Raw genomic sequence first — 15,267 nt, 5'->3', positions numbered from 1 at the left:
AGGAGTTAAAAAATTAAACATCTATGGCCCTGGCCAATGGTGCTCAGTGGTTAGAATGTAGGCCCGCACCAAAGGATAGTGAGTTCAATTCCCGGTCAAGAGCACATACCTGGCCGAAACCGGTTTGGCTCAGTGGATAGAGCGTCGGCCTGCGGACTGAAGGGTCCCAGGTTTGATTCCGGTCAGGGGCATGTACCTGGGCTGCGGGCACACCCCCGGTGGGGGATGTGCAGGAGGCCGCTGATCGATGTTTCTCTCTCATCGATGTTTCTAACTCTCTATCTCTCTCCCTTCCTCTCTGTAAAAAATCAATAAAATATATGAAAAAAAAAAAGAGCACATACCTGGATGGCAGGTTCAGTCCCTGGCCCCAGTTGTGGCTTGTGCTGGAGGTAACCAATTGATGTGTCTCCCTCACATCGATGTTTCTGTTTTTCCATCTCTCCCCCCCCACCACACCCCCTCTCTCACATTCTCTAAGAATCAATGGAATTGCCGAAACCGGTTTGGCTCAGTGGATAGAGCGTCAGCCTGCGGACTGAAAGGTCCGGGTTCGATTCCGGTCAAGGGCATGTATCTGAGTTGCGGGCACATCCCCAGTTGGAGATGTGCAGGAGGCGGCTGATCGATGTTTCTCTCTCATCGATGTTTCTAACTCTCTATCTCTCTCCCTTCCTCTCTGTAAGAAATCAATAAAATATATTTAAAAAAAAAAAAAGAATCAATGGAAAAAATATTTAAACATTACTTTGAGGGGGCTAGAGGTGAGGGACTAGGCAGGACCTCTATGAGGAGGTGACCTCAGTAATGAATTCTAAGTGAGCACAAGGAGTCGTGTACTGCCAAGCCAAGGCCCTAGGCAGAAATAAGCCTAACTTGTTAAATAAACAAATTGGAACAAGGAAAGTAGGATAGGAGAGGACAGAGCACAGGACAGGAACTGAACAGAAGGGAGTTTACTGAACAGAGTGGCAGGTTTTAACCTGGGGAATGGAATCTAGTCTAAGTAAACTGTAAAAAGAGACTCCCAACTGCCGTGTGGAAAACAGAATGCACAGGCAAGTGTGAGAGGAGGGAGGCCCCAGGCAGGAGGAGAAGACCAGGAGGCAGTTAACAGTGCGGGGGGGAGAACCATGTCTGGGGAGGGGAGCTGGGACGAATTGGTTCACCAAGGGGTCATGCACCACCTATGCAAAGGGGGATGAGAAAGGGGCTGCAGTGTCGGTGGCCCAATGAGCTGCTGGATGGCAGGTATATGGGAACAGAGGCTGGAGGGGAAAGCAGGGAAACGTGAAGCTATCTGGACAGGTCATTTTCAAGCTAAAGGGGAGGCACCCGGCTCCAAGGCATGTCACAGCTGGGATGCACTCTAGAGATGGTCATTAGGGACTTATTCTGACACACATGCACACGTGTGAAATTAGAAACAAATACAGAAGTAGCATTTACTATGACACTGTCTTAACGCCGGATTAGAAATAACCCAATGTGCACTCAGCCAGGGGACTGGCTGAATAAACAATGTTACTTCACCAGGCAGAACACTAAACAAGAAAAAAGAAAAGCTCCTTTTGGACAGACAGGGATGATCTCTACACGATGTTATTTTAGAAGGAACGATGCATTTCATGAACCCCTTGGGGACAATATGGCTACCTGTGCCTATCTGCTCACATATGCACACAATTTTTCTGGAAGGACACATGCCAATTGGGGAGCTGGGAACATAGAGAGAAAGGCATATACCCTGTTGGCCTTTGGAACTGGAAACCACACCAACGTGTGTCAGGGATGACGTGGTTGGGAGTGACCTGAATGAAGTGGCAGCAGCGCCCTCACCTATACTCCCGCTCCTGCAGAATCTCCACAGGGTCCAGGCCCCGGGGTTTCTGGATGGGGGTGATGCGGCTCTGCTTCTGGTGTAGCGGTACCATGGGGGCAGGCTGGGCCGGCTGCCCTGGCGACTGCGTCTGGGGTGGCATCACAGGAGAGGCAGCGGGCGGGACGGCAGGGGGTGCAGGTGAAGGACGGCCTGTAGGCTGAGGGGGGATCAGCTTCTGAGGTGTGCTTGTGGGGGCAGCAGCATTCGCCATAGGTCCTGGGGAGAGTCAAGTAGCAGGAGCACAGCATTGAGCTTCAGGTCAATTCCAGTGGAAATAAAAAGCCTGCATGGTGCTCACTGCCCCAGTGACAGACAGACTGTCCGGGCCACACCTCCCCATCTCCCCGCCCCTCACTGAACTGGCATGGCAGGCAGCTTCTCACTCAGGGGTCTCCTCTCTCCTGCCTCAAGGTTCAAGCCTCTTCCAGATCTCAGCCTACATGCCCTTCCCGGAAGCCCTGCACTGATCCAAGTGCCGACCCTGAGTTCGTTCTTCCTGGGCAGCATTTTCCTGACTTCCATCTTCTACGGTTTAGATGAAATCACAGATTTAAGTGATTAGCTCATCTATGCCCATCACTAAACCTCAGGCTCACAGTGGTTCTCAACATTCTGGCCCTTTAAATACAGTTCCTCATGTTGTGACCCAACCATAAAATTATTTTCGTTGCTACTTCATAACTGTAATGTTGCTACTGTTATGAATCGTAATGTAAATATCTGATATGCAGGATGGTCCTAGGCGACCCCTGTGAAAGGGTCGTTTGACCGCCAAAGGGGTCGTGACCCACAGGTTGAGAACCGCTGCTCTAAGAGGATAGGAAACAAATCCATTTTGTCTACTGCTTTCACCCAACAGAAGTGACCCTCAAATCATTGCTGAAACTACATTTGACAGAAGGAAGAGAAACTGAACATGGTGAGGAGACAGAACCCTGAACTACCCTGTCATTTTGCTGGCTTCCCATAGTATTGGGGGGCATCCCAGGAGGGAAGGGAAGTCAGCTGTAACCTACAGGCATGGAGGCACCAGGTCCTGAAGGGTCGTGTCTATGGCTACAGCTGTGCCTTCCCCACAGCCTCTCACTGGAGTTACAGTGAACTTGTTCATTCATATTCTTCTCTTCTTATTAACATTTTAAAGATAGCCCAGGATCTCCATGACCCACAGGACAGGAAAAGGGTGGGCAGGAATTATGGAGTGAACCCAACCCAAGCCTTTAGAAAATAACTAGGGATAGATAAGACACAAAGAAGACAGCAGGAAGAAGCAAGGACTTGTCCTTGGCCCCCTCTCTCTCTGGACAGGCTCATCTCAGGATCTGCACTACATAACCTCATGACATAAGTCAGGGCACAGAAATGTCACCAGGACAGAGGGTACTCACCTTCAGGCCATGGCTTGGGAGGCCCTCCAGGGGGTTGGCCCGGCATACCGGGGGGCACTCCTGAAGGTCCTGGGGGTGGCATATTGGGCCCTCCCATACCTACACACAGGGAAAAACAAACAATAGGATAAAATGTGTCCTGTGCTCATCCTGCACCCACCCCCATGGGCAGCCCTGTCTCCAAGGGACACACCCAACAACAAGCCTTGAAGTGTGGACATCAAGGGAAAGCAGGGAGCTGGAGAAAGAACTTTTATCCTGACAACAGCCTTGCCTGCCCGCCTGAGCACCAGACACTGTGCCAGCCCCAAGGGGAAAACTTGTGGGCAGCAGAGCCCAGGTCTGCCTGACACTGTTGCCCCTACTGGGTCAGTTTGCTGAGACCTCTCCCTCCCGCAAAGGCTGGGGATAGTGGGCCTTACCGTGGGGTCTGCTGTAATTTGGAGGTGCTGGGCCTGGGCCTGGTCCAGGGCCAGGGCCAGGGCCAGGGCCAGGTCCTGCTGCAGACACAGAGGGTGGAGGTAGTGTTGGCACCTGCTGCTGCATCCCGGGCATCGGTCGCTTGCCCTGCACTGCCATCTGCAGGTGGTCAGGCAGGGGTTGCCCCCTGGCCAGCATCTTGTAGGCCATGATCTGAGCTCTGAGCTGATGCAGTTGGTTCTGATTAAATGGTGTTGGGCCCCGGTTCTGCTGCCCCAAAGACTGGGGGTCAGCGCCATCCAGCGGGGCCCCTCCTGGTCCAGACGACATCTGTGGGCCCGAGGATGGGCCACTGGCTGGAACCGGACTAGAGGCGTGCTCGGAGCCACCCAGTGGTGAGGGGTAACCTGCAGAAAATGCAGATTCCAGAGGTCACTCAGGAGTATACATTCAAAGATTTTTAAGGCAAAGACAACAACCTTTACGCCAGGCTTACACTGGCACCTACCCTGAGACATGGCATGACCAAATTTTTTCATTCTTGTAATTCAAACAAGAGGCACCCAGAGGGCACTGACCAGCAGCCAGTGTGATTGGTTTTGTTTGGCCCACCTTTCAGTAAGTTGCTGATGGTCATACTGAAAAGTTACACAGATACTAGCTTTCTCTGGGCCTCCCATCCTGACCCTTGCCCTGTTCAGACCCACTCTCCTCACTTCTCTGACCTGGGGAACCCCTGAGTTTCCTGCCCTAATGACAAGAGGTCAACTACTCTGTCAGTTTTCAAAGTTCTGAAAAAGCCACTTGGAACGCTCCGTAAAGCAGCTTGGGCCCCACTCCCAAGATTCTGACCGAGCTGGTCTGCAGTAGGACCCAAGAACCTGCATTTCTAATACACTCTTGGTTGACACCAGAGCTGCTAACCTGAGGAGCCCGCCTGTCCAGCTGTCATCTCACACCCAGCACTAAACACAGTTCATTCCCACCGATATTCACTCTCCTGGGCTGCTCTGAGACAGAAAGCCCAAATAGGGCACCAGCCAAACCTAAGCTCAACAGCCCTCTGTGGCAGGGTTTCCGCACTGCCCCATGTCCTCCCTGTCTGCCTGTGGGAGACCTGATTAGGAAAATGACCTTAGGACTCCTGGGGGGTGACAAACATGAGGAAAGAAGAGAAACAAAATACCTTGTGAGTGCTGGTCCATGGGGCTCGGTGGAGGCCCCATCCCTGCGTGGCCCCCTGTCCGCATCCCCATCCCCTTCATCTGGTTGTAGCGGGGGTCATCCGACATGCCCTTCTCATGCATGGACTCCATTGGCTACAAGAGGGGGGTAATGACAAGGCAGGATCAGCAAGTGGGGACAGGATGAGATGGCACAGCAAAGCACTGCCCAAGAGGTCAATGTCACTGAAAACACTATGGCATTTACTGAATCACCAACATGACCAAGCAGCTTAGGTCCAAGACATGGTCCTGACAGCTACAGTCAAGCAGATGCATAAAGTAATACCAACCAATGGAGGATGACTGCCTAGGAGACCAGTGGTTGAAGGGCAGGGGGACAACCAGACCAGAGCACTCGGCAAGAACAGGAGACAGTTTCAGGTGGCCAGAATCCCACAAGAAAGGACATGAGTGACAGCTTCTGGTCAGGGGCAGTTTTAGCTAGAACTCAAGACTCTCTGTCATTGTCACAAGGAAACCTTGTCACCACAAATCTTGAGATCGGGGACACTCTTCCTTGAGAGTCTGTAAATCAAAGGAACAGACAGAAACTTCTGCCCATGAGTATGGTAACAATACATCAGATGTCCTCGGTGATCCAGTATCGGCCTCCTGTTAGCTGGGAGGGAGGCTATCTAGGGCATCGTTCTGGCAGAATGATGACACCTATTTTCCCTCCTAATCTCAGCACAAACACTTCCCCTATGGAAATGGTTGTTAAAGGGGACCTTTTCTTAAGACCCTTCCAGGGCACTCTGCTAGGCCCTGGTGAACGCAAATGTCCTGTTTTCTGGGATCTAAGTCTAATGGGTAACCCCCCATCAACTGCAGTTCAATATGTGTACAGTGAAAGGAGGCCAAGAGGGTGCCTGGCTGAGAGAGGAGGGGCAGCTGTCTACACAGGAAAAGGGTAGAGCACCCTTGGAGGCTGACAGGAGCCCTGGGTGGGGGCCTGCCCTCCACACCTCTTTCCTGGGATGGGCTTGTCTCCACACAGAGTGGGAGCTCTGTACAGACAGGAGGTGCCCCCCCGCCCCACACACACACCAGACCCCGGCTCCTATGCTCTTGACACTGGGCTGGACACACGGCAGGCCGCTGACAGAGGTTTGAAAATGTGCATGGAGTGTGTGTTAGCAGTCCCAGGAGGACAGAACAAATGGGCAGACAGGAAAAGAGGGGGCTATGCTAAAGAACAGGGCCTAAATTGGTGTGTGCAGAGGGTAGTCACCAACAACTTCCCAGGAAGGCAGTGACAAGACAGATACTGTACCAAAGTTGACAGAAATATACGGGAGATGGGAGGGCAGGGAGGGGTTCGCTTGGCTGTGCTTGGAGGTCACTGAGGTGGCACAGGCCTGGGTTGCAGGGAGCAGCAGAGGGATGAGATGATTCTACCACTAATTTGCTGAGTGCCCGTCTCTCTGGGACTCTGGTTCATGGTCTATAAAATGGGCATAATACTCACCTATACCTGATTGGTGGGAGAGGGGGAGTGGAATAGGGAGCAAACACATAGATAGTGCAGGTAGGGAGCCCAGAGTGTTACCAAGGTCCCCTTGCCCCCAGGTCACACCATCTGCATCTTCTACCTGCGGACTTCCTGTGGTCTCTGAGGTTGAGGAATGGCACCCTTTCCTGCAGGTGCTAATACATATAAGAGAACAGTTCGTTTCCTTCAACTACCTCTCAGGAACAGAGAGAAAGAGGAAACTATTTGTGTTGACGGTTTTTCACCTCACTAGCAAAAGCAGCCCTGATTGGGTCAGGTAAGTGGTGACCCAATGAGGACAACTGCCCTGCTCTATGGGTTACATGGGTACACAGAGCAACCAAATTGGAAGAGTCCACTTGCCTTCAGCTATCTTTTAGGGATTTAGACATTTTTATTCATTAATGAAAGGCAACTTAGGAGTAATGTTACCACATTTCCTACCTAGAAAAACGGGTGAGAGAGACACACAGGGGAGAGTTGGGGTGGGGTCGGGGGAGCTGCATGAAATGATGGCTGCCAGCTCACAGCAGGGGCCAGGATGCATGGCTCACCCTCCAGCCTCTGACCAAGTGAACCCAACCAGTCAGAGCAGTGGGCCCTGGGCTCCCTACCTTGTGCATCTGGTGCATGTTGTCCTGAGGGTATCCTCCAGGCCCCTGGCTTGGGATGGGGTGTCCTGCTGAGGGAGGCCCCGGACTGGGCCCCATCATGCTGTGGGCAGAGCCAGGGGAGGGACCTGGGCTAGGGCCCAACATGGCTCCAGGAGAGGGGCCAGGGCCTGGAGAAGGGCCTGGCCGAGGAGTTCCGCCCAGGGGTGGGTCTGGAGTGGACATCTTCACAGGAGCTCCGGACAGTGGTCTCCTGCTAGAGAAAAGTCGAAGTCAGTTTGGGGGTCATGGCCATCAGCTAGGTGGGTCAGGGCATTGTAGGAGGATCACAGTCATGTCAGAAGCACCCATCTGACAGGCAGCTGGTGCCTTTGACATGCAAGCCTTCCTCCTCCAGATCTTTCTCCTCCATTCCTCTGGAAGGAGGTCATACATCAGACACACAAAATCAGATAAGAGTTCCCTGAGGAAGGGGTGGAACTCAGGAGGTGGGGGAGAGGGGCTTTGCTTCCTTGCCATCTTTCTGATTACAACAAAGGGTGGCGCTGATCTGTACTTCACACCACTTTAATGCTTGCTTACCTTCCAATTTAACAAAAAAGATGAGTACAACTAAGGCTCAAAGCAGCATCTGACTGGATTCTCATAAATTCAATAAAAACAAATATTCATGGCCAGTAATACTGGTTTTCCATTTAAGGCAGTGAGATCAAGTTTCCTTTAAAATAAATGAAGTTTTAAAAGTAGGTTCATTTAAAAAGAAGTATTACATAAATAATGGCACTCTGATATTTCAAATACTTCGAGAGTGATAATCAAGTGTCTAAAGTTTGATGAATATCGTTGTACACTAAAAACTGACACCCAGAACTACGACCCAGAGCCTCCAACAAGTCCATAAATATTCAATGATGTTTATAAATTATACTTGCTAACTACAATAAGGGTTCAATTTTCAAGTAACCCTTAATCGGTTATGTGGTTACATGGCCTTAAATAAAATTTTCTTTAATAACCTCTTTCATCATGATGGAGCAATACAGTCTCAGTGGTGAAATCTGGAAAACACAAAAAGAATAGGAAGCTTAAAATCACCCATCATCCCACCAGAGACAGAATTAGATGCTTGCTGGTCCTACAGAGAGGAAGAAGCAACCCTGCCCTTCTGACCCTTCCCAGCAGGATTCGAGAGGAGGTGTGTGAGAACAGAGGGCTGGAGGGCCCCCAAGGGACCCTCAGAGCCCCCGCCCCCCCCCCCCCCAGAGTGGTGAGGATGATGCTGAGACATCCAGGATGGGCCCTCTTAAGGACACAGAGCTGCCCTGATGTCCCTAGGGCCCTGTTACACACACACACACACACACACACACACACACACACACTCACAACAGAATTACTCAACACACTGTAGGCAAGCTTTTTTTCTTTCTAAAAATGTATTTACATTGATTTTAGAGAGAGAGAAAGGGAGAGGGATAGAGAGACAGAAACATTGAGAGAGAAACACTGATTGGCTGCCTCCTGCCACAACCCAAGCACGTGCTGTGACCAGGAATCAAACCGGTGACCTCTTGGTCCATGGGTCAGCGCTCAAACACTGAGCCATACTAGTCAGGCTGGAAAGCTTTTATTTTTCATATAATCATACCTATGACCATTTTTGTCATTTAATAGTCTTCAAAACATGAACTCTAGGGGCTCCACCCCATTCTCTCATTCTGTGAATCCTGAGTTACTGAAAAGCCCCTCTCCTGTTGGCATGTCACAAATCTGGTTTTTGTTTCTATGGATTTATTTTCGTTTTATAATGAGTCTCATTACCCCTAGACTTTACTGGGCACTTCTGGTTCTAAGAAATAAATCCTGTTAAGAAGTTCAGGAACATTTTTTTTTTAATATATATTTTTACTGACTTCAGAGAGAGGGAGGGACGGAGGGGAGGGAGGGAGGGAGGGAGGGAGGAAGAAAGAGAGAGAGAGAGAGGGAGAGAAACATCAATGATGAGAGAGACTCATTGTTGGCTGCCTCCTGCACGCCCCCTACTGAGCCCACAACCCGAGCATGTGCCCTTGACTGGAAATCAAACCCAGGACCCTTCAGTCCGCAGACTGACGCTCTATCCACTGGGCCAAACCAGCCAGAGCTCAGGAACATTTTTAATTCTCTTGACCAAAAAAGGTTTAACTTGAAAGGTGGAGGCATTTTCCTTGATAACAGATCAAAAGCCCAAATTTCTTTGTTCCAGTTTCATGACCAAATAATCGGAGCCGAGAGAAATCAGAAACTTCAGCAGGGCAGAAACCCGTGGCCAGCACACCAGCATGACCGTGAACAGACCCCCACAGGCAAGAAAAGGCTCCTCCATCCTCTGAGGCCCCAGATTTCCTCCAGAGCTCAAGAAGCCTCAGTGCTGGACCTCAAGTCAGCCTCATAGGAGTACTGAAGAACTGGTGTCTGCTCACAAGCCCTTCTCCACAAATCCAAACCCAATAAGCTCAGTTTAAAGTTAAACTTTTAAGAATATATACAGCCCTGGCTGTGTAGCTCCGTTGGTTGAAGCATCCTCCCGATCCGCCACGCATCTGGGTTCAATCCATAGTCAGGGCACATACAAGAAGCAGCCAATGAATGTACAAATAAGCGGAACAACAAATGGGTGTTTCTTTCGCTCTCTCCTTTCCTCTCTCTCTCAAATCAATACGTAAAATATTTTTGCCAAAACCGGTTTGGCTCAGTGGATAGAGCGTCGGCCTGCGGACTGAAAGGTCCCAGGTTCGATTCCGGTCAAGGGCATGTACCTGGGTTGCGGGCACATCCCCAGTAGGAGATGTGCAGGAGGCAGCTGATCGATGTTTCTCTCTCATCCATGTTTCTAACTCTCTATCTCTCTCCCTTCCTCTCTGTAAAAAATCAATAAAATATATTAAATATATATATATTTTTTAATCAAGTAAAATGAAAAATATATTCATTTGAGACAAATTCATTTGGAAGCCATTTAGAAGCAAAATGTGACTTGATTCAGCTCTGTGTGAATAGTCACACATTCTGCCACGGAAACAGGATCACATTCGATCCTAAGACTCCGCCCCAGTCTCTGCCAAGTACTCTGTATCTCCTTTGCTAAAATCCTGATTCTGGAGTCTGAAACTTCTGGCCCAGGGGCTTGTCTACAGGAGGACGCACCTGCAATCACAATTCACAGGTGGGAAACCAAGCAACACTGACATCGCCACACTGGGCAAAGGAGCTTTTCTTTGGCCCCTTCATGTCCACAGGCCCTCTCAGGCCCACAGAGCACAGCAGTGACATGAGGAAAGGAATGGTGGTTCTGCAAATCCTTCAGGAATCCTGCAGTATCCACAGGCTCTGAGTTTCTTTCTCACTTGGGGTCTCTATTCTAAGTCAAACCAACTGAAACTGACAGCAAGATAGAATTCATGCCACCACGGGAACATCATCTCCCCATCTAAAGGCAGACATGCTGGCAAGCAAACACTGAAGTACCTTCGGAATGATGGCTCTTCTGAAAGTAGTTTATACTTATCAACAGACCTTCTTCCCATCAAAGCATGTGGTACCTCTAGAAATTACCTGCCTCCACTGAGGAGGGCTAAATTCATCAACAACATAGCACCCACCAAAGTTACTGAAGAACATCAAAATAGACTTTTTGTGCCCGAATATGACACTGTCCATTTTTGAGAAGCATAGGGTTTCATGACACTCTTTTTAAAATATTTGCTTCAATCACTTTTTGGCCTTCTGCCTAAGATCAAGTGTAGCATCTGTTCTTATCCTATCTAATAATAGACAAACATGGTAATTAACCGTACCTCCTACACGCCTCCCATTGGCTAATCAGGGCGATATGCAAATTAACTGCCAACCAAGATGGCGGCCGGCAGCCAGGCAGCTGAAGCGAACAGGAGGCTTGCTTGCTCCAGTGATGGAGGAAGCCAAGGTTCCCCGCCTGCCGCTGCCGGCCTCTGAGCTGCACTCTAAGAAACAATGTTGCAATTATAGAAACTAAACAAACCCCAGAAACCTGCTTTCAGCCAGCCGGCCTCAGAGCTGGAGCTGCAACAGTGTTTCAATTATAAAAGCCAAACAAACCCAGATACCTGCTTTCAGCAGCCAAGGTCTCAGAGCTGGAGCCGAGCCTCAGAGCTAAAGCCGGCTCTCAGTTCCAGTGACAGCCATAGAAGGTAAATAAATCCCAGAATAAAAAAGAAAAAAAGAAAAAAAGGAGAGGTTGGGAGCTTCAGTCACCCGCCAGCCTGAAACGGCCCTCAGCCCCTCACCCAGACTGGCCAGGCACCCCAGTGGGGACCCCCACCCTGAAGGGGGTGTGACCAGCTGCAAACAGCCATCATCCCCTCATCCAGGCTGGCCAGGCACCCAAGTGGGACCCCCACCCTGATCCGGGACACCCTTCAGGGCAAACCAGCCGGCCCCACCCGTGCACCAGGCCTCTATGCTATATAGTAAAAGGATAATATGCAAACTGACCCTAACAGTAGAAAGACTGGGAATGACTGGTCACTATGACACACACTGACCACCAGGGGGCAGACACTCAATGCAGGAGCTGCCCTCTGGTGGTCAGGGCGCTCTCACATGGGAGGAGCTCTGCTCAGCCACAAGCCAGGCTGATGGCTGCCAGTACAGCGGTGGTGGTGGGAGCCTCTCCTGCCTCCTCAGCAGCACTAAGGATGTCTGACTGCAGTTTAGGCCTGCTCCCCACTGGCAAGTGGACATCCCCTGAGGGCTGCCGGGCTGCCAGAGGGATGTCTGATTGCCATCTTAGGCCCAATCCCCCCGGGGAGCGGGCCTAAGCCAGCAGGTGGTCATCCCCTGAGGGGTCCCAGACTGCGAGAGGGCACAGGCCGGGTTGAGGGACCACCCCCTCCCCCTCCGAGTGCACAAATTTTTGTGCACCGGGCCTCTAGTCAGTTTAATAAAATATTTGCTTCAGAAACTGCCACCTCTGAAGAGTCAAGTTGCCATGAAGCAGGTAAGTGCATGGAACCACCATCAGCAGCAAACTCATTTCTGGAGTGAACGCTCAGACACATGTGGGGAGTGACAGTAACAGGGACCCAAAGGAGTGCAAATACAATACAAAATCATTCCAAGCTGCACAGGGGGTAGGACTTTGTCAAACACTGAGGGGCCCTATCAGGGTGCTGGTGCCACATGTGGACAAGCACTGTTGTGGTGGAGAGAATAGGAAAACGGAACCAGTGTGGCTCTCTGGTCCTCAGTGTAGTACTGAGGAGGGGATTTTTATTTTAATTACCTGTAATGACTTGTAGCATACCTAAGGTGTCCTGATTGTATGTACACATGGATGAATCCTAGATCAGACATAACAATTCCAACATTCCAGAAGGCACCCTCAGCTCTTTTCCCAGTCGAAACCACCCCCCTACGCGGAACCACTGTCCTGACTCTACCACTATATATTAGTTTCACTTGTTAGTGAACTGCATCTGAAAAGAAAATCACACAGTAGTGTCCTTTTGCTCATCTGGAAGGGGCATCCATGTTGTTGGGTACAGTGGTCATTCGTTCTTCTTCATTTGTCCTGTTCATGGACACTGTGCTACCAGTTTAGAGCTAGCATGAATAAAGCTCCTATCAACAATGTCATTTAGGGGACACAGATGCTTATTTTTCTTGGATATCCAGGAGTGGAACTGTTATCCTAAGGAAGGCATAAATTTAGCTTTGGTAGCTATTGCCAGTTTTTCAAATTAGGAATATAATCCTACACACCGCCCTTCTCCTAGCAGTAGGTGAGCATTCCAGTTCCTCCATATCTACACCAACACTTGGTGCTGTCAGTCTTTTTTTTTTTTAATGAGTTTGTTTAGTTACAGGCGGTACAGAATTCAGGATGGAACAAAGACTGAAGAACACACTCTGGAAAGACTTTGTGCTGGGTTTACCCTGACCTCACAGCTAAGGTCGAAATGGCAGAGTGAAAAGAACTAAAGAGATGAGCCACTGCATGATTATTATTTTTTACAAAAGTTTAATCTTAAATGTACAACAGGCTCCAAGACAACACTTTATTCTATAGGTGGTAACAGATGTTTACAGGGAATCTAGATTAGGGGTCCTCAAACTTTTTAAACAGGGGGCCAGTTCACTGTCCCTCAGACCGTTGGAGGGCCAGACTATAGTTTAAAAAAAAACTATGAACAAATTCCTATGCACACTGTACATATCTTATTTTGAAGTAAAAAAACAAAACGGGAACAAATACAATATTTGTATTTGCATGTGGCCCGCAGGCCGTAGTTTGAGGACCCCTGATCTAGATGTTCAAACAGGAATAGAATTAAGGATCACCATTGCCCCAGGCACAAGTAACAGCTCATTTTTTGCCAGATTTCTTAATTTCCACCTGTGGCTAGGGAACCCCTTGCCCGCAACCTTCTCTTTTAGCTCCGCTAGTTCCTTCTGCTCCTTTTTGCTCCTGCTCCAATGCCTTATCTTCCTCATCCACCTCCTTGACCTACTCTTGCCACATTCTCAGTGGACATGGTGCCTGCCTGTCACCTCTTCCCTTATCCCTGTCACCAGAAGTTCCAGTCTTTTTCATTCCGGTGGGTGTATAATATTTTAGGGACAGATGTTAATTACAAGAGAAAACAGTTACTAACGGGTAGCAGGACAGGAGGCATTGTGATGAGTACAGGGGGCAGCTGGGGAGTAACATAGCAATTAGTGTGGCATTATCTGAATTAGGAGACCACATGGACACTAGGCCACAGGAAACCAGTAGAAAGCAAAGAGAACACCCACCCCAGATACAGAACATACTTGCTTAATAAGAACTGAAGGAGTGCCCTACCTGGTTTAGCTCAGTGGATAGAGCGTCGGCCTGCAGATTGAAGGGTCCCAGGTTCGATTCCAGTCAAGGGCACATGCCCGGGTTTCGGGCTCAATCCCCAGTGGGGGGCATGCAGGAGGCAGCCAATAAATGATTCTCTCTCATCATTGATGTTTCTATCTCTCTCTCCCTCTTTCTTCCTCTCTGAAATCAATAAATATATATATTTTTAAAAAGAACTGAAGGAGTGAAGGGGTTACAAAGTAAAAGTTCAATAATCTCGACTATTTGGAAAGTTGTATTTCCGGACAATAAAAATAACAGTGAGAAACACCAGTCTAGCAAGTGTCTGCGCCACAGGCCCAAGACCACACCAGCTCTGTGAGAGAGTGTTTATACCCCACAGCTAGAGCCACCAGGTACATGGCACAGGCTCACTTTCCGCCAGAGGGATGTAAGGAGCATGCCAATATACAGAGTGCTCAAGCTCACCAAGAAACAAAAATACTAAAATCAAGAGGCACAGACACTAAAAACCAACAAAACCAGAATGCCATGTGGGTAAGGCTGCAGTGACACCGGGCACATATGGTATGATGGGGAGCTCCTGTGGAATGCTGCAAGTGACTAACACTGGGGATCCCCAGTGCCGAGACTGAGGTGTGCACTGGGGCTGAGGCATCCTGGGAGCTTGCCCCGAGGAGATGGTGACTTCAGGTCTCATAAACCCATGTCTATGGGGTCCGCAAACGACTTTGGGCCACAGCATCAGCTCTACTGCCATGGCCAATCCTAGGTCCTGGTGGGACTCTGGTCAAAAAGAGGACTAGCTGGCAGTTCACCCAACAGGCGACTAGAATTTGTAAAGAGGAAACCAGCAGACAGCAAACTCCAAGGTTGGTGCACAGAGGTCCTCGGGCACTGGACCTGGAGGCCACCAGGGCCCCCAGCCCGTTCCTTATCTTGTCCCAACACTGCTTCCTTGGGCCTCAGAGACACCACCTTTACCCCTCCATCCTGGCTCACTGAGAACCCCCTCTGTGAGGTAATGAATGATCACATCTTAGTACCAAATTGGGGACGGACATGAGAGGTCACTAGAAATAAAGCCCAGGTGACACTCTGTTGTCCACAGCATCCCCAGGAATGCAATGGACCCTGAATATCTTATGATTTTAATTTGCATTTCCCTGTGGCTAATGGTGTTATACACCTTTTCATATTCTTATTGGTCATTAAGATATCCACTTCTATAACGGTTCTACGTTTCTGCTAGAATTTTATTGGGAATAAGTGGTTCAATTACCATATGCCAATCTGTGACTCGCCTTTGTGCTTTCTTAACAGTGTCTTGTGATAAACAGAAGTTCTTTTTGTTTTAATATATTTTTGATTTCATAGAGG

General features: G+C 49.4%; 1 protein-coding gene and 1 pseudogene across 7 annotated transcripts in view; one reads left to right on the top strand and one right to left on the bottom strand.

Moving 5' to 3' along the window:
* Window positions 1-15,267, bottom strand: part of SMARCA4 (SWI/SNF related BAF chromatin remodeling complex subunit ATPase 4) — a 96,516-nt gene that overhangs the window by 64,128 nt on the left and 17,121 nt on the right. For 6 of the 7 annotated variants that reach the window (XM_070416063.1, XM_070416056.1, XM_070416058.1 and 3 more), the window contains exons 2-6: window positions 7,023-7,275; window positions 4,877-5,009; window positions 3,693-4,097; window positions 3,271-3,369; window positions 1,840-2,098 (exon numbers count right to left, since the gene is read on the bottom strand). In XM_070416063.1, coding sequence (XP_070272164.1) covers window positions 1,840-2,098; window positions 3,271-3,369; window positions 3,693-4,097; window positions 4,877-5,009; window positions 7,023-7,244 — 1,118 coding nt within the window. In that variant the 5' untranslated portion in view covers window positions 7,245-7,275. The remainder of the gene's footprint in view (window positions 1-1,839; window positions 2,099-3,270; window positions 3,370-3,692; window positions 4,098-4,876; window positions 5,010-7,022; window positions 7,276-15,267) is intronic. The other variant, XM_070416057.1, reaches the window with a different exon arrangement.
* LOC139011972 (U2 spliceosomal RNA) lies at window positions 10,769-10,860 on the top strand (annotated as a pseudogene).

This window comes from Myotis yumanensis, unplaced genomic scaffold, assembly GCF_028538775.1.
Source record: "Myotis yumanensis isolate MYYU_CA2020_CCGP unplaced genomic scaffold, mMyoYum1.0.hap1 SCAF_5, whole genome shotgun sequence".
In the NCBI taxonomy this organism is placed as follows: Eukaryota; Metazoa; Chordata; class Mammalia; order Chiroptera; family Vespertilionidae; genus Myotis; species Myotis yumanensis.
This window is presented reverse-complemented; position numbering and strand designations above follow the sequence as displayed.